We start from the raw sequence: 19,134 nt of genomic DNA, 5'->3' as shown, positions 1-19,134 counted from the left end.
ATATTTAAATGGCTTTGGTTTTAAAATGCCAGATAAAAATATCAACAACAAATGGTGATTTTTTTTTTTTCATTATATTTTTTTCTGAATTATGATTAGATACTTATTTGGTGCAAAAATCCTGACTTTTGCAGCAACAAAAGTCGTTACTCTCAAAGTGTTACTCAAACTGTATTGCACTAAGTGATTTAACAATTATAAAGAAGATTGACACGTGCCTAAATATTAGCATTTTAATGCTTAAAATATTTATACCAGAGCTGACAGATTTTGGTCCCAGAAATAGGAAAACCTGAAAAATTCATGATAATTAATTTGAATAAAGATTGTTGCTTGGAACTATCTTTATACATATTATAGTCCCATCATTACTCTAATGTAATTTACTAATATTGTGTTTATATCTCTTTAAGCTGCCAATAATTAGCCTATATTTTTCAAACCAAAATGATGTTAGGAGTTTAAGTTGGTGGGAACTAGCTTGTGTAATTTAATTTCGTTCAAAACATAAAGGATTTAAGTTAAAATAAGTAATACATGCTAATTTACATAAATAGTACCCAAAAGAACCCAGTAGCATGTTTTACTTTTAATGTCGAAAAAGCATCCTTAATACAAGATTTTATTACGTTTAAATTCACGGAACAGCAGCTGAAACTGCTGGTAACCCTTTTTTCATGATGATCACGCAGTTAAGTTTTCCACATCTGCTGTTTAAAATATGGCCGTTGTGTGAATCAGGTCAATGACGATGGAACTGACATGTAAACAATGTCACATGCCAAGAAAACAAATGCGGACAGCCCGGGGAGGCTCGGTCACATTTTTTTCTTAACCATGTGATTGAAAACATCACTCGGTCAGAGAAAAGTCACCCTTGACTTGGAAGCGTTTGACTGACAGCTCATTTTTTTGATCCCAGGTCTAATTTTACTTCTGTTCTGTAAAAACACGTCAAATGTACCTCCGCAAAAACGCATTTCATCACAGGTAAAAAAAACTTGCTATATAACGCAACGAGAAATATTAAAGCTACGTGACATATTTAACATTTGACCACGCTAATCTAAAAGCACTATCCCAGGTCCATTTGGCCAAAGTCCCACGGAGATTCGAATCCAATCTGTGCAGATTCATAATGTATTTAAATGGCAGTTGTCAGAGTCAAACACTTAAAATTAAGGGTGAAACAAGGCAGCTGACAAATTAGTACAGTAAAAGGTCTCGAATGTCGAGTCGATTCAGTCATCTTTACCTTCCTCGTCTTCAGTTATGGAAAACAAAAAAAAACAAAAAAAGAAACATGTTGGGACAACAGAAACAAATATAACATGGCGTCATTTCATAATTACATTTAAAAATGAACAAAAACGGACTCTTTTTTTAAGCGGTCAGTCATATGAAAAGCTATTTCAATGTGTTTTCAAATGCACATAAAAAAATAGTAAAACTTAACTTTGTTTATCTTAGCAGTGCATTTGAGATATATTTATCATAACAGAGGAACTAAATTATTCAGGTCAAAGTTCAACTTTCAAGTCGACTGGTTCAAAAGTCAGAAACTGTGAGAGTTGAAAAAAAAATGTTTTAATTACACATGACGCATTCATGTTCATTTTAAATAAAGTTACGGCCTGACTTTTTGTCATTTTGTATAACTTGCATGTAAAATAAATTAAACAAATTGGGCGGTTGTCACTTACCCTCAACCTGATCCCTGAAATATTAAAAGATAATACATTCAGAAAAATCTATCAAAAAGAAACTCCCAGTTGGCTTTTCTAATAAAGTTTAGACAGTTTAAACAACATCAGGTGGGATTCACTTACAGTTCTTCAGTGTCAGACATGGTGACAGCAGACTTCACACCTGAAGGGAAAGACAAAGAGCCCGGTGGTGAGTTGAGACTGTGCCGATATGACAACAACAACAAAAAAAAGGTGCTGCAGAAATACCAAACATCCCCCGGCTTTGGTTTATTCTTTATTATTATGAAACTAGAAAATGGGTCTCATTGATTTAAACTTGTGATAATAGTTAAACATTTTTTGGGAGAAAACCAGCAGCTAGTTAGCTTAGCATAAAGACCTGAAACAGCAAATTAACAAAAATCCGCCTGCCAACACCTCAAAAGCTCACTAATCCACACGTTATAATCTAATTTGATTATTCCGCACAGAATATGAAGCGTAAACTCAAAAAGTTGTGGTTTATACGAGGACTTTGTCTCTTCTAGATCTTTGCCAAAATCAATGTCTGGAAGACAAAATGGGAACCGACCCCATGAATAATCAATAATCAAACAAGATAACTTGTTATTTAGTGAGCTTTAATGGAACTTTTTGGCAGATTCATTTTTTTTAAAAGAGCCTTTGACGGAGCTACTGCAGTTGTTTTTATGTTTTGTAGTATTTGTGCTAAGCTAAGCTATTAGCCCGCTGGTTGTAGCGTCACAATTAAGCATGCAGACACGAGAGTCTGAAAGTCTGCCAGAAAGTGAACAGCGTATTTGGCAAAATGTCAACTATTCATAAAAAAGAAATAAAGAAGCATTTTGGGAAAGAAACTTCCAATTAGAGAGCCTATTTATATATATATATATATTTTTTTTGTTTTGTTTTGTGCACGACTAACCGCTAAAGCTAAAGCACACGCTTCACAAAAACAAGTTATATATTTCACTTTCTGTTTTTCATTTTTGGAAATTGAGGAAATCTTTGAAATGCTTTTTTTTTTTTTTTTTTTTACAATGAGGAAAACTCCTTGTGAGATGTGACTGCAGCCACTTTAAGGTCAGAGAGCTGCAGCATCTGTCCTCACACTGAAAAGCATTTTCACACCTTGTCCACGAGCGTTTGCTCCGCTGGGTCGGGAGGTCCCTTATCGTCTTTGCGGGTTTGTTTTGACATGTGAGAATCCAATACGACAGAACGGAACGTTTTCGGCGTCGACGCTTGAGCCACATTTAGCTTAAAGGATATTTAATGCTTCTTCTAGATTAGTGAAGTCATTTTTAAGAGGGAAGTTGAACCAACTTAAGATAAGTATTTTGACGGGTTTTTTTTTCCAATGCTGTGAGCACCACAAACAAAATCCACTGTTCTGGAGTGGAGATAGAAATCTCTGGTATCTGAACACTTGGACAGATTGATACTTGGGGCAAGCGACAAATCGACAACTGGGATAAATCCACCCTTGAATGTGACACGTTCAAACAATCGTACCCTTCAACTTCAAGCTATTGAAGTGTTTGTGCAAACACGCCAAAAAATCTTGAGCTGAAACTCTCACTGTTTTCCTGGATTCAACACCAGCTTTCACAGCTCATAAAAAAAACGAGCTCTCTTATTAAAAAAAAAAAAACTAAACTAAACTGGCGTCAGTGTGAAAATGTTCCTTCAGGGCTTAAAGCGCAAATGAAGTCACATCGTCATTTTTAATCGAGTCCAAAAAAAGGGGAGCGAGGAGGAGCTGTTAGAGGATTTCTGCTCGCTGTATATTCTACATTCAAGTATATCATATTTGATATATATAAATTGTCTTTGGATGACTCTTTCACACTTGGCGGCGGGCACAGCTGCGGGATTAGTTTTGGATCATATTTCCACCCATCAGCTGAGGAACGGGGTCCAAATAGCTGCTTTAATCCCTCGGCTCGGTCCGGCGGGAGGATCCTCCGCGCCCAAAAACGGCCAATCGGCGTCCCAACGAGCCCTTTGATCGACTCGCGGCTGACAGCGGCCTCACCTCTGTGTGTCCAGCATTCGCTCGGTACATACCGACACTTCATCACTCTGTATATTTAGTGGCCGGTCGCTAAATGTCTTCAGTGTGAGAACACTCGAATGCTGAGAAGTGTTTCTGAAGTCTTTTCTGAAACCAAAACTCGGCGACGAAAACCGAGAGACAGGTGAGGAAATCACACCCGGGGACGATCGAGAGCGGATTTAGATCTAAATGTCAATATGAGATATAAGGACATCGTAGCTGGATGGAGAAGGAGAGGCTGCATCTCGAAGCCGGAAGATGCTCGCCTCGTCTTAGGGCCGAACACGGGTTACCTTTAAAGCCTTTAGCGTTAAAACAAACAAAAAAACTCCAAGAGAGAGCAGAGAGTTATTGTGAAGGCGTCCGCTCACGTGGAACCTCAAACATGATGCTAAACTTGATGAGCAAACACGCGTGTCACGCGCAAATGTTCACACGTCAACATGTCCCACGGAGGGCAGAACAACATTCACAGAATCCGAGTACGTGGGGGAGGACGCGGCCGATCATGCCACGGAGAGAAATCAAATGGAATCAAAGAATAACATCTGATTTCTTTGTGTGGGTTTTTTTCAGGCTTTGTGGTTCAAAAGAATTTGCATTTCATTGAGGCAAGACCGCAGATAAGCCCCAGCGCTCGTGTCCAGCTGCCCCTCCGTCACTTTCATATCAAACAATTCAGCGAGTCTTAGTTCGCAGCCGCAGCCGCCATTCACTGCCAGGGCAACCACAGGAGGCTGCTTGGGAGCGAATGTAGGTGTAAACGCGGCTAAATATTTAAAGTCTGTGGTGCTTTGTGCGGATAAAAAACAGTCAGAGGCTAAATTTGAAAAGCTGGAAAGCAAATTAACGTTGAGTTCTTTTACAGCCACGTAAATGACTTTAATGTAACAGAATATTTGTCAGGATCTCTTTTTTGTTTGTTTGTTTATGCCATAAATTACTCAATTACATTTACACGTTTTTTTTTTTTTAATCCATACGGGTTGTTTTTTTTAATTCTTGGAAATAAAATCTCAGTTAACATTTTTCCATAAAGGGCCCTTTAAAAAATATGTTTTTTATTTTATGAACCTGTAAATCAAACTGTGACGTGGGAAGTGGACTCGTTAACCGCGCCGCTAACCATCCTCAAAGATAAACTACACGTCTCGACATGCAGCACACGTCCCACGTCCAGTTCGAGGCCTCCTCAGGTTTCAGCCTGCAAGTGCTGGAGGACAGACGCCGGATCTATTTTTCTGTACAGCTGGATGCTCTTTTCTCCTACAGTACACAAATGCAAAAAAAAACACCAAAAAAAAAATCTACTCTACTCTACTGGTAGAAACTGTGTATGTGTATATGTGTGTGTGTGTGTGTGTGTGTGTGTGTGTGTGTGTGTGTGTGTGTGTGTGTGTGTGTGCGGCCAACTCACCTCAGAGAAGAAGAGAAGCTCCTCCGGCGATGAAGATGAAGGTCTGTTCGAATCGGCCGGCTCCGCTCAGAGAATAAGTCCTTGTGTTCCAGTGATACTCGAGACCATCACGTCCTTATTGGCTGCGGGATGAGAGCGAGGTGTGTGTGTGTGTAGTGTGTGTAGTGTATATGTTTATGTGTGGAAAAGCGTATGGGGGTGTGTTTGTGTGTGTGTGTGTGGGGGGGGGGGGGAGGGCAATGGGTGACCCTGGAGAAGGAGATGGGTGAAATACTGCGGATGGAAGAGGAGAGCTCAGGTTTTGGAAAGGAGCAGCTGAGAAGCTTCTGTTGCTAAATTTACATTGATAGAAGGCTCAGAGAAGGGGGGGAGGGGAGGAGGGGGGGGGGGGGGGGTTACACATCAGCTCGGCATCCAGACAATGGAGAGATAGTGTGTGTTTGTGTTTGTGTGTCAAGCAGTCAGTCAGTGCAGAGTAGCAGAATAATAGAAGTGGGCTGTAACAACAGAAGGTCCATGTATCAGTTCATTAATAATGTGATTTCTGGAGCCATAAAATACACAATAATATTTTCATTTTACATACGACAGTCTCCATGTAGATTTCAATGCTTCGGTTGTAGTGAAAATGTAACTTATAAGTGTATTTACTCAATTTATTCTGTCAAAAATTTGAAGTGTTTGTACTTTACTTTAAACTTTACCACCTTTAAAACTTCTACTTCGCTAAAGACTGCATTCAAATGGTCAAATAATGGGCCCTTCGTTGAGTCAACGGTATCCCAAAATTTGCCTAAGTTATTTTGTAAGTCTCGAGGTTTTGATTATTAGATGTATGGAAAGATAAGAGAATGCTCACAAACAAGACTTCATTCAATCGGTTTGAACCAGAAATATCTTTATTAATCCCAAAACTGCAATTCCAGCTTACAAAATATGTATTTATTCATTTTATGGACCATTTCCCGAGGTAATGTTGTTTTAGTTTGTCTTCTACCCCTCGATTTGGAGTCTGGATCTTATAAACTCTCCGGAGGTTGACCACTACCAGGGAGGGGTAGTTCAGGGTAGTTCAAGTAAGCAGAATCTTAATTAAATACAGCAGTAAAACGCTCGTTAATTCAACAAATATCCGATATAATAGCGTACTTTCACTTTTGATACTTTAAGTACATTTAGCTGATGATACTTAAATACTTTTACTTTATAAGTAAGGGTTTTGATGCAGGACTTTAAACTTGTAGTGATTTCACAGTGTGATATCAGTACTTATAGGACCTGAATTTTTCTTCTACCACTTTAGAGCTACCAAACTTAGTTATGTATTAAAACAACAACAACATTTAAGAGTACCAGTCAGGTTTATTCTGCTCCTGTCGGTAGTCGGTGTCGGCTAGTATTCCACCACTGCAGGGGAGAGCTGCTGAATATCCATCTTGAGGACAGATATTATCATCATCCAGATGACGTATCCAGATGAGATTCATGAGCATTTACGCCTGCTACTCAAATGTGCTGTAGTTGTATTGATTGCACCTGCAATTGGATCTCGATTATGTATATTATGTTTCGCCCAAAGTCGGCCGGGACAGGCTCCAGGCTCTATTTACATCGGGTATTAACGCTTGTGATATAAATGGGCAGTAAGATCAAAAAACACCTGGTTAATACCTTGGACAGGAAATAGCATGGGTACGGTTGTACTGACTCGATCCGATTGGAAACCCGGCGATACTACGTCCCGCCCGCCGATAGCCGTAACCTCACTGCACCACAGGCCTGTCAATCAAACAGACAAGCCCTCAGAAAGACGGCTTTTTGAAGCTTTATTTTATAATTAGTGACGGGATTATTTTCAGATGGAGTGCCAGAAAACGAACAAGAAGGACTGACTTTAGCTAAAAACACTGAAATAACTTGGGGGGAAAAAATTATTGGCTTTGAATTTCATGAGAGAAGTTGAATGGGAGTCTATGGAGCCGGAGGCTCTTTGAATCCGACCTCTAGTGGCCCTCCGTGGTATTGCAGTTTAAGGCACTTCTGCATCGGGCTCATTTTTCAGACCCGGAAGCTACGAACACTTTTAAATACAGTGTATGACTGACTGAAAGGGCTGCTGCACAATACTGCCCCTGGTGGTCAGAGGCCGTACTACAAGTCAATTATCATCAGTGCTTTTTGTTCTCCTACTCGAAGCCAAGCCAGAGATTATTCAATTACAACTGACCAAATTTACAAACCATGCCATCATAATGGAAATACTTCCAAACTACAACCTCCCCCACCTCCCGGAGCTGAGCGGTGCAACCAGACCCTCCGACTACCACGCCCGGAGCAGCTCCACCAGCACCATCCGCATTTCAGAGCATCATGTCGTCCTCAATCTGTCTCCGCAAAAATAAATTCCACAACGAGTGAATCAAGTTTAATGACGTAAAGTGAGCCCTGCAAGGAAAACACACGTTGACAGAAGCTGTAACTGAAGTCCCATTACGACGACACCCAATCGGATTAGTTACCATTCGTTCCTGATACGTTCCTCTGTGAATAAATAAATTAGGGCCACAAAGCCTGGTCGATGCCCGGTCTGAAAGGGGCCCCGTTTGTCCTGCCGGGGGTCTGCAGAACAAAAGCGCCCACCTTTCCTTCAGGTGGAGCTGGCCGTCGCCCGCCTGTAGGGGTTGCACCTCCGCCGTCTCAGGTGGCCTGGAAACCCCCCGTGCACCCCCACGCAGACACACACCGAGGGCGACAAGTTTTATTTTTGGAGCGGCCACGGGCGCTGAGGCTCGCTCCCCGAGGCTCCAGTTCACTCCGGGATGAGACGGCCCCCGTGGCACTCTGAGCCGGGATTAACAAGCAAGAGAGCAGTTTGTCCCGACAGCCGCTCGCTGAAGGTAAACCAGTCAAATTCGGTGCCTGTTGATTGACAAGCCCGGCGGTTCTTGGCGGGCGGGCGGGCGGGCGTTACCCCGACCCCGAGGCGCTAACCTGTGAAACGGTGCTTTCGGGAATTGAGAGTCGCACGTGCACGATCTGAAATGTTAAACGCATGATGCACATTTCGATACTTCCATGAGAGAGGGAGCGCTTTGCAGGTGCAGTGTTTAACATGTCGTGTGTTTCTGCACAATCCGGTGACGCGAAGCAATTCATGTCAGCATGAGTCAGCAGTTAAATGAACCTGCACCCCAGTTTGTTCCTTTCTTGGCCTTTTAATCCACTCAGATACATTTTTTTCTTACACTGCGCTGTTGTTTGGTTCGCGGCCTATCGAGCAAAACACAAGAACAACAAAACACAACACATATTTCCACTTCAGGTAAGTGCTTCAGATGAAATGCTCGACCCCTCTGCTTTGCTTAATTGAGTTCTTTAAAAGCCCGATAAGATTGAGGTCATGGCATAGTTTTTTTTTTTTTTTTTTCCACAAAGCTAATCTTATGCTTTCCTCTTTGGAGCTGCAGCATTGGAAGCCTCCCAGATATCCAATGGCAGAGCCATAAAAGGGGGGGACGTGTCATGTGTCAGCTGGCCTTCGTGTCACCGTGATGGCAGGAGTCACTTTGACAACAGGGGGATTTCATGATAAACATTCGCAGGGACACCGAGCGAACATTTCCCAGCGGGTCCTTCCAATGCTGTGGCATTTCAAATACTTAAGGCGGAGACGGTTAAACTCGCTGGAAAATATAGCCTCCGGCTTCTCTCAGAAACGAAACCGGTGCGAGCAAGACGAATATAAAAACAAGTCGAGGAGAAAACCGTGGTCTCTGCTCACAGTCGGAGCGAGCTCTGAGAGGATTTGGGCCTCGGATTGATTTCCAGCAGACTGAGGCTGTTTCAGCTGCGCGTGGGACGGCCGACAGCAGGTGCTCGGTGTCAGGACGTTTGCTCTTATCCCCCCCCCCCCCCGTCTAAAATTAGACGGCGGATCTTTGCTAGCGCCTGCCCCAAAAATACGCCAATATATCAGACGGAAAGGGAACAAATCGGCTCGTGTTGCCAGCCGAGTCGAGACCTGCCGAACACAAGTGTCGTAAACAAGCATAAACTGATTTGAATGTTAATTATCTTTTTAAAGATATCGCGCGCGCGCTTTCTAACAATTCAACTGCAGCTTCTCGTTCCTTTTTTAAACACAGCTCTGTCAAATATAAGCCCGGACTGCAGAGGAATGTGTGTTATCTTCATTGTCCGTTAATTGACCTTTGACCTCCTTCCTATTGTGTTGCTTGTCATGGCAGAAAATTTGGACCTAATTTACTGCCTATCGCTTTTAAAGCTTCTTCGGTCGAGGACATTAGCTCGGCACTAACACCTCCTCCTCCTCCTCCCCGCGTGAACCTTCTCACCCTCCCATATGTCAATCATCCTCCTTTAGGATTACTTTTTATTTCCTGCAGAGGTCATTTTTAAATCCACCCGTCTCCTTGAAGAGACTATTTTCACAAGTCGTTTGTCATCGTTTCAGAGCAGCCTCGCCATAAGTAACGGCTTGACATGCCTTTCTATTTCCAATAGTGATGCTCCTTGTAGCCATGCAGCGTCTTCAGGACCCAATTAAGAATTTTGCAACCTGCTAATGAGCCCGTTGTCGTAGGAGCTCTCAGTTTTTTCTGAAGCCAGCTGCGGGCTCGTCTCGGAGACATTAGCACTCGGGTTAAATCAGTGTAAGCCAGCAGCTGAATAGACTTTACCGGGAACACAAGAAGAAGACAGTGAGTTCACCGAGGCAGTAAATCAACTTTCAAAACGAAGCACCGAGGATTCAAATGTCAACAATCAGTTTAATTGAATTTATTTCACCGTACATAAAGATATCATTGACAGGACTAAAATGAATACCTGTCCAATATAAACAGAGAAAAAGATGTATTTTTGTTTAGCTCTTGCGGAATTGTCACAGGAGAACACAAGATTTAACTACTTTTCCAACTTGAAGCTTGAAATACAGAGAATGGTGAAGTGATAGTGGCAAAAAAAAAAAAAGTTCTTTCTTCCATAATCCAAATATGTGTTTTACAAATCTTCATAGTACTGTCCAGCTGTAAAAAAGAAAAGGGGAAAAAGCGGATCAGGATTTATACTTTTCAAATGAATGACCCTAATTAAATATCTCTTATATCTAATTCATGAAAACAAACTCTGTAATTATTGTGGTAGCTCCTCAGATTTCTGGCACGGAAAATGTACTTTTTGGCTCGAAACTCCTCAACATTTCGATCGTTTTAGTGATTGAGAGCATTACGCCAAGCAAGCAGCATCATCAAAATCCTGCTCTGAAGTCTTTATGATCTAGTTCTTATGCCATTAAAGGCCAAAGCCAAAATCTTTTTCTCTGATTTTAGCATTTCTTTTACCAGACATAAATCTTTTTTGGATGAATAATTTGACTGTTAAATTTCTCTTTATTTAATGGCTGAAGATAAATAGACTAATGTGTGCCATTTGTCTTGCAGGACTGTGACATGCTGATGGACGCCGGCTACAGTAACGGGCTGGAGCCCGACCTTTCCCAGCAGTACCCTCCTCCGCCCTTACTGCCGAAACCGGGCAAAGACAACGCCAGGCTTCAGAAACTCAAGAAGAAGCGATCCAAGAAAAAAGGCAGCCTCTCCCAGACGCCCATCCCCTTTCGCTCCTGTTTGTCGCCCGTCAACGAAGCGAGCACTGACCTGGAGCACAGCGACCAGTGCAGCTCGCCGGGGACACCGGATTCGCTCCACATCGGGGACGCCTCAGCGCCCGCTTTTCCCTTTGGCTCCAGTTACAATAACTCTGCATCTGCATTCCCCCCTCAGTCCTACGCAGCTCAGATCAGAACTTATGAAGAGCAGGTGGCTCCGCTGTACGAGTGCTCCTCTTTCTTATTCGATGACGAGACTCCTTTCGCGGTGCCACCGTCCGCGGCGATGGCGACATCGCTGCCGGGGCGAGTTGCAGCGCCGACTCATCCCTTCGCCTTCAGTTTTAACGCGACACCAAATTCCCATGGGTCAGTCACAACAGTTCCTCCAGTCGCCATGTCGCAGTCCAGCCCCAAAATATCGACTCACAGCCTGACCCTATCCCCAGCCGCCTCCAACTGCGGCCCGGGCCCGGCACCTTCTCAAGTTGCAGAGCTCCCTTCCGCTCTGGCGCCACTATCAGTTTCACACACTCAGACACAAGCTTTTATTCCCAGCCAGAGGGAGACAAACACCAGTTCAAAGGACGACTCTCAGAGCCAGACGTCGTCTTGTACTGCCAGACAGATCAGCAATGGCAGCTTTTTTGCGAGCCAGATGTCTGCTGAAATAACTGCCTCAAAAATATCACTTGTTGAAGCGGTGAAAGAGTCGAGGCCCGAAGCCGCACAAGCGAGAATTTATACTTCAAAGGCAACATTTTACGAGATCTCTAAACCTTTGTCTATTCAGGACCTCTCGGTAATAAATCCAACCTACCAGGGAGCATCATTATCTGCCGCATACGGGGAGGAAACAGCTGTGTCAGTGGTGAAAACCGAGCAGAAACTGCCTGAATCCTGGACCCAGTGCGGAAGGTTTAAGACTCCCTCTTGCACACCAGCTCGAGTATCCACACCCATTTTTGAAATATCCAAACCTAACCCGCTTTTATTTGCTGCGAGTCCTGCCTTCAACTCCTCCCAAGATTTCCAAACACCTTGTGTCCCCGAGGACGCTCCAAGATACAATTCGGCGATTCAAGCTAGCGCCGTTGGCAAATGTCCAGCTGCCGCAAAAGAACAGAAGCAGGTTGATCTTAACAACACGACTTCCCTCAAACAAGCCGTCAATTACAAAGAGATAGAGATTCAAAACACACAAAAGAATACAATGAATCTAAGTTTTTCCAATACCGAGTTGTACCACAGAGAGAACACGACTGCACCGGACCTCCCAGAGGTCAAACCAACAGAACCTGTCGCCCCAAAACTAAAATCAGACCAAGTTTCAGAAGACAAAGTTTCAACTTTGCCAAAGGTACCATCATTTCTTTCTGCACCAAAGAATCTCAACCCGCCCGTGATCTTGATGCAAGAACAGCGAAGTCCAAGCCCCGTCTTCTCCGCCCATCGTCCTCCTGTCGTCGGTGCACGCAAGTCTTTGACGTCACTGCTGGAGACTCAAATGTCACTAGCAACCTCAAAGCCCAAATCACGGTCTACATATTATGGGCTTACACCTGCTCAGTATGCCGCCTTCGGTGGAATTAGGACTCTTGGATCACATCACAGCCCTGTGCCCTCCAGGATGAATGAAACTTTCTCAGAAAAAACTGATGGCTCTGTCGATGGATCACATGTCTTACAGCCTGAAAAACAGCTCAACGGACATGAGGATCTACCATCTTTTGCTCACAATTTAGCACCTGTTTCGTCTCCAAAGGATTCAGAGCTTCCAGCAGAATGGATTATCACAAGTAGCAAAGATGTCTTTGAGGAAAGTCGGTCTGAAGCTCAAAGTACTGGAATACAATCACTTAAGACATCTAATGTGGACACAATAAAATGTGAGCTTCCCATCGGCGTGGCTCAGACAACAATACAACAATCCACAAGTGATGTATCCACACCAAAAGCCTCATACTCTGAGGCTTCAATGCCAATACCTAAAGCAGGTGAGGTACACACACAAAGTGCGGCACAGTTTTCTAGAGAGGCAGAGATAAAAACGACCCCAAGCGTGACTGATAGCAGTGGTCTGTCGAGTTCTTCCTCACCTCTAGTGAAAGCAGATTTACTTACAGAGATGCAGCATGAAGCAAAAGTGATTGATGTTAGAGAAAAAGGTTACAATGTTGATAAAACACCTCCAATTTCACAGTCTAATAAAAACCGTACACGTGAATCGAAGGTTATAACAGCAAAAGAACAGTCAAGCAAAATAGGGGTAGCTCCAGCCCAAAATCTCCAAACTGTTCGTCCATCAACAGTCCAAGGTCTGAACGGTCAACTCACTGCCAAGCCTGTTAAAAACTTAGCTGACCGTGAAAATCTGGTTCTTCAATCTCCTGCCACACAGTTAGATCCCATCATAAACATTTTAGGAATACAACAATCTAACAAACTAGTTTCAGAAACCCAATGGTCCAGTAAAGTAGCTACCGAGGCCCTCTTACAAACAAAAGAGGTCAATCAGCAAATCAAAGCAAGGAGTGATGTTATTCTGCCCAATAAGACAAACATAGGAAGCATTTTGCCTTCTGTTGCTGCCAATACAGAACATAATATGGTCAACAAAACAAACCCTCAGCTCCAAATGTCAAATATATTTGCTACAAAAACAACTACCACTAGATTCCTGTTGCCACATGAGCCTGTCACGGCATCTGTATGTTCTGCACAGTACAGTATCTGCACGGTATCTTCACCCATGCAAAGCACCAAATTCATCCAACCGCTCAGTGCAGAAACTCAAGTTTACAGAAATAATCAAACAGTGGAAAATAATATGTATTTGCCCACAACACATCTACCAAATATTCCTGCTGTAAATCCTGTCTTACAGGCTTCACCTACCACAGAAAATAAACTTCCTGCCCCACATGTCAGTTTGACTAAATCACCCAATTTTTCGGACGTCAAGTTGCCTTTAAAGACAGAACCATCAAATGTGCCAAAAGAGCCCCAAAAGCTAGCAAACGTGAGTGAGAATGTACTTGTAAACACACAAATTGGCATCGGATCCAGTGGCCTAGTTGTTCAAGGAACGAGTTTCTACACAACCTCATGCAAAGGTATGGTGGAGGCTACACTGGCAGCCGAAAGCCCTTTTAAAACTAAAGATGCGTTAACGTCAAGCAGAGAAAATGTGGAAGCCAAACTCCCAACTTATATTAACACAGACACGAACAGAAGCAGCTTTACAGGAGACAATGAAGTGCATCCTCAGCTTATCACTGACAAAGTAGGTTTTCCTGTCAGAGCGGAAAACATTCGATCAAAATGTGAAACAAAACCCACATCTTCTGGCCTGTTAAAAGGTAACAAAGAGCTGAACACGTCTAGCAGTGAAGCCAAGCTATCCAACAAACCAACAGCAAACCAACCGAGGTCTTCCGTAGATACGGTTTCACCTGGACAACCCAGCAGTGTGGAGGCTATCCAACATGAAACCGCACAGTCAAACAAGTTCTGTTTGGGCATCAATGTTCACAATATTCTTGCAGCTGAAACCACAGTCCCCAACAAGCTTTACACCGAAGCTATTCCGCCAATGATGGCAGACCGAGCAGTGAGTGGTACGCCAACGTTTAATACTATGCAGGCCAGAAAACCTACTGTGCCCTGTAGTCCTACACTGAGACACGTCACACCAAGAAGCCCTCAGATAAAATCAGAGAGACCTGTGAGTCGATCTGCAACAAAGCCAGCCGTGAATGCAAAATCAGTTTTTGGCTCCGTTGATCACGAAGTGATTGCCAACCTTCTCACTGAGAACAGATCACCTGAGACACCTGGGCACCAAATTACTCCTAAAACCCCTGTAGAAGAACAATATTCCTTCGTTCGGCCAATTACAGACAATAGACCTTTTGCAAGTCCACGTACCAAAACAAAAAGGTCAGAGACAGTAATTTCCATTTCTACTGGTTTTGTCACAGCTGACACATTTGGTGTCACTGTAGAACAGCAAATTGTTAACATGGCAAAGACAAGTCAAATCAGTTTGTCCAGAAATGATGTTAATTCATTGACCTCTCAGACCTTAGTGAAACAATTTAGTTCTCTCACTGAAATGAAAAAATCTATTGAAACTAGCATTCATACTGTAAATAATCAAATCCTCCCATATGTTGCTTTAAATAACAACCCTCTTACTAATATTCATCCCGTTAATGAAGCCTCCAGAGACTTTAAAGTACCTTGCAGTCCTCGAACAGCAACTAGACCTTGGACAGCGACAAGAGCTTCCCCTCTACCAGAGTCAAAGGTGTGTAACTCACCTAAACAAACCTTTACTCCTACTTTACCCCAGTCCTCTCAATCTCCTGTCTCTTTAAACCATTTAACAGAAACCCAAAACTCATCGGTCAGTATGAAAGACCAGATAAGTCCTGCCATTACACCTTTTGAGAATAATACACCTGCCAGTGCTGTTCAGCCGCCTGCTTGGTCAATCACTGAGAATATCTCAAAACCAGAGATAAAACCACCTATAGCTAAAGAAACGTCAGCCGTTGAGGTAAAACCACATTCCCAAATGAAACACATAAAAGAAAACCTAGCATCAAATTCCAGTAAAGAAGGAAATCTCTCCTCGTTGAGCACAAAAGCTAGCGCGCCTTCCCTTTCAACCAATGATGTTGTAACCAGTAAGCCTACATTAAAAGCCAAATCTCCCAATAAGCAGGTAGAACCAAGACTGTGCTCTGCCACTTTAGAAACAAAACCCCCAGCTCAATACACCAAATCCCCAAAGTCTCTCCAGGTTAACTCGCACACCAGTAATGTTCAGCCTTCGACAGAGCCACCAGTAGAGAACATTTCCCCTGCAAAGCCAGCAGCAGATACTGTCATGAAACCGTCCGTAGTTAAAGCCGCTGTGATTGACTCTGCCACTCCTGCCTCTCTGCCTCAGGCCTCAGAGTCAGTCAAAGCTCCATCCCCAAACAGAGGAACGTCACCGCCATCTCAGCAAAACAATGGACTCAAGGAGGTTCTGAAGACCAAAGCTACAGCTGCACCGACAGAGGCACCAGCAGTCGAAACCTCCACGAAGTCAGCGACATCAACTGCATCTTCAACTGCTGACAAGAAGTCCGTCAAGGCGGAGGCGTCCTCTCCATCCACCGAGCCGAAGGCGGCCCAGAAGCCGAAAGGCCTCAAGGGCAAGCTCAGCGGGTGGAACCGGCTGAAGAAACACATGGTCGTCGAGCCGGACGAACCTAAGTTTCCAGAGCCGGAGGCCAAAACTCAGGTAGATTCCAGCGGCGGCGATGAGAAGACAGATCAAGCCGGCAACAAGTCGTCAGCCGACCAACGTGACAATCAGGAGGTGCTTAAGAACCAAGAAGGTCCCAAGGCGTTGAAGATGTGGGACGCACTCCTCTTTCAGATGTTTTCCACCAAAGAGCGAATAATGGACCAGTTCAACGCCAAGAAAACTTCAGAAAAGAAAAAGTCCTCCAAAGACAATCAGGCAGAAGTTCCTTCTTTTGTCAACCGTTTGCCGATTTTACTGTACAGCCCCCGGTTCGACGCCAGGAAGCTGAAAGAAGCGGCGGAGAAGCCACTCGCAAAAATATCAGCGGTGTTTGAAAAGGGGCTGATAAAACGCAAATCTCAGGAGGACGAACGGAAGGACTTCAACAGAAAGGCCAGAGGGTTTGGTTCAAACAAAACTGCTGATGAAATTGATAAATGATTTGTAACTGATTGATCTGAGGTGTAATTCATCACGAAATAAAAACGATGCCACGATCTCGGTTAGGAGGGAGCCAAAGAGGAAATGAGGGAAGGTCATTTTAGAGAAATGTGATTGATTACTGCTTAATCAGCATCTACTCGACCCAATGCTGAAGCTACAAAGCAAAGCAAGTTTCTTTGAGAAAAATTCATCCCTACCTTAAATAAGTACTTATATTTTTGATATTTGCATCAGAGTGTTTAATTAAATGTAAAGTTTCCTGTTATAGCGCTTAGAGGTCATAAATATTAGTACAGCTTTAATACAGGAGTGTCAACTCTACTTTTGATAAGAATCAAATTAGGATGTGACCTGATGAAAAAGCAAAACGGCAAAGAAATGAAGCAAAGTTAACTACTCTGCAACTTGTTTCGATTTTTTTCTTCTTTTAAATTGACGACAGCGTAGATGTAGTGTTGATTGCACGTACTGTAGATTCTTTCAATAGATTGTTTTTTGTTTGTTCATGCACAACTTTTTTCTATTTTTCTAAACCAAGTAAGGCTTTTAGTGTTCATTGTAAGTAGGCAATATTTTTTTTTTTTTTTATCTCTGTAATAAATGGGGCTCTTACATTCCTGGAACAACAGGGCAGATGGATTTGGAAAGAAGGTCAACAGAGATGAATGAAGGGTGAAGGTGCGGTCTGAGTAAATCTAGATTTCTGCAAGTCAGGTATGGATAGAAAATAAATGGTAAAATATGGAACTACACAAAAAGTATTGGTGCTAGCAACTCTAGGAATGAATATCTGTCTGTTGGTCAATCAATTTAGTCTTGACTGAAATATTTTCAACTTTTGTAGTGTTGGTGTTTTTTTGTTTTTTTAACAATATTGTTGGGCCTTGTAGAAAAATCCAAATTACTTTGATGATCCCCTGATATTTACTGTAGCGCCACCAACAAAGCTGACATTTTCGGTTTTGAGTCAAATGTCTTGAAACCTGTGGGGATTATATTGTTGTGATGTTAGCCACAGTTACTCAAAGTCTGGAGGATAAATTCTCAAAATGTAAAATCGGCAGATCGAAACTTTAATTTGTCAAGTGCTCAAACAACAAAATACCGGCAAAAGTAAATAACAGTCCCATCCAGGCCCATGGAAACACGAGAGGAAGATGGTGAACATGGTAACCTTTAAACCTGCTGAACATCCGTTCCGTTAGCATTTAGCTCAAGGCGCCCACTTGTACAGGCTAACAGAGCTGCTAGCGTGACTTTAAACTTTTATTTTCCTTTACAGTAATCGAAAGAAAATGTTTAACCTATATAACCTATGTTGTGATTTGGCGCTATGTAAATAAAGTTGAATTGAATTGAATTGAATTGAAGTGAATCCTGGAAAGGAATTGCCGTTTCATCATATCACCATTGTTGTGTGAAAACACTTTTTATTGTTCTTAATGTCGCTTTGTCAATTTGTTATCGAGTTATGAATTTTCTGAGGCTGTTTTCCTGTGAATATGAAAGTTGGACTATTATTGTTTTCATCCAACAATGACGACATGATTGAAATATTTCCATTAAGTATTTCCATTGCTTTATTCACGCAGTGTTTTCCTGCTTTGTGGTGGATCGTCCAGAACTTCTGAACTATATTAATATAAAGTCTGGCTTGTAACTAGGATGTGGAATTGAAGCCCAGTGAATGATGATGATGGTGATGATGAAGAGGCCTGCGGTAGGAGGACAAACTGAAGGAAATGTAGTGACGGTTGGAGGAGAAGAGTTGGACATTAGATGTGCGATGTTTCAGAGTTTTGGAGGATTCGGCTGCTGCCGTCGCAGGTGTCAGCACGTTGTTGTTGTTGTTTGAACCTTTTGGCCTCAATTCTGGATTTACTTTTTTTTTTTTTTTTCTCCCCAAAGACAGTCATCAAAATGTGGAATTTCTTTGGCGAGGTGCACCGAACCCCCACAAGCTAAACGCAGCCCCATTTATTACATTGATGCTTAATATGTCTTTGCTCACTGTGTGATTTTTAAAAATGCATAAAGCTGTTGTGAAACTTCTGTATTTGCCTCTTTTTGTTTTAATTTTTATTAAACTACATTAATATTAATTTCCAAATATAACAGGTGGTACAAGCCACTGTCCTTTCATGTGTTAGCTCAAAGTGATTTACAGTCAGAGAATCCAATTAGTGAAAAATGAACAATAATTAGCGACAGTTACAAAAAAATTATATAATTCATAAATATATCTCGAAACAGTTTCCTTGATGATGATGATGGGTGGTTGGAGGATTTTCTTACCTGACTGACAGCTCCCGTCTTCACTGCAGCCATCGTCCACGGAAACCTTCTCGTACTTGCCGTGACCCGCCACCACAAATTTATATCTTTTACCGGTGGAGCTCTCCTGAAATTAAATTAATAAAATAGTGTTTATCAAGAGACAAGTTCACAAACAGTTTAAGCTCTCCTGTAAAATGATTCCAGATTACATGGGTAGATATTCTATATCCCCCAATATTCCAAAATAAAAGCAAATTTTTCGAGGACAATAATTACCCCCTTTTCCCTTTGATT

General features: G+C 42.5%; 2 protein-coding genes across 5 annotated transcripts in view; one reads left to right on the top strand and one right to left on the bottom strand.

Moving 5' to 3' along the window:
• Positions 1-7,844: 7,844 nt before the first annotated feature.
• On the top strand, positions 7,845-18,615 carry LOC138637142 (mucin-17-like). 2 transcript variants are annotated; one of them, XM_069725625.1, is made up of 3 exons: positions 7,845-8,082; positions 10,648-12,811; positions 15,775-16,026. In XM_069725625.1, exons 1-3 carry the CDS (start codon positions 8,005-8,007, stop codon positions 15,945-15,947), a joined length of 2,415 nt encoding a protein of 804 aa, XP_069581726.1. In that variant the 5' UTR covers positions 7,845-8,004; the 3' UTR covers positions 15,948-16,026. The 2 variants fall into 2 exon arrangements, with proteins under 2 accessions (XP_069581726.1, XP_069581725.1); XM_069725624.1 differs by having other exon boundaries at positions 7,848-8,082; positions 10,648-18,615.
• The window catches only part of LOC138637143 (lymphocyte-specific protein 1-like), a 28,795-nt gene continuing 19,622 nt past the window's right edge, over positions 9,962-19,134 (bottom strand). For all 3 annotated transcript variants that reach the window (XM_069725626.1, XM_069725628.1, XM_069725627.1), the window contains 2 exons: positions 18,859-18,964; positions 9,962-10,233 (listed from right to left, as the gene is read on the bottom strand). In XM_069725626.1, the coding sequence (XP_069581727.1) occupies positions 10,208-10,233; positions 18,859-18,964 (132 nt within the window). In that variant the 3' untranslated portion in view covers positions 9,962-10,207. The remainder of the gene's footprint in view (positions 10,234-18,858; positions 18,965-19,134) is intronic.

The sequence above is a fragment of the Brachyistius frenatus genome, unplaced genomic scaffold, assembly GCF_029030835.1.
Source record: "Brachyistius frenatus isolate BFR_SWC_R1_liver_20210118 unplaced genomic scaffold, ASM2903083v1 Contig_435, whole genome shotgun sequence".
Lineage (NCBI taxonomy): Eukaryota > Metazoa > Chordata > Actinopteri > Embiotocidae > Brachyistius > Brachyistius frenatus.
This window is presented reverse-complemented; position numbering and strand designations above follow the sequence as displayed.

Coding starts and splice junctions, on each gene's coding strand:
- LOC138637142 (XM_069725624.1), top strand. CDS start 8,005: ATGAGACGGCCCCCGTGGCACTCTGAGCCGGGATTAACAAGCAAGAGA. Junction 8,083..10,647: donor CCGACAGCCGCTCGCTGAAG/GTAAACCAGTCA, acceptor TTTGTCTTGCAG/GACTGTGACATGCTGATGGA.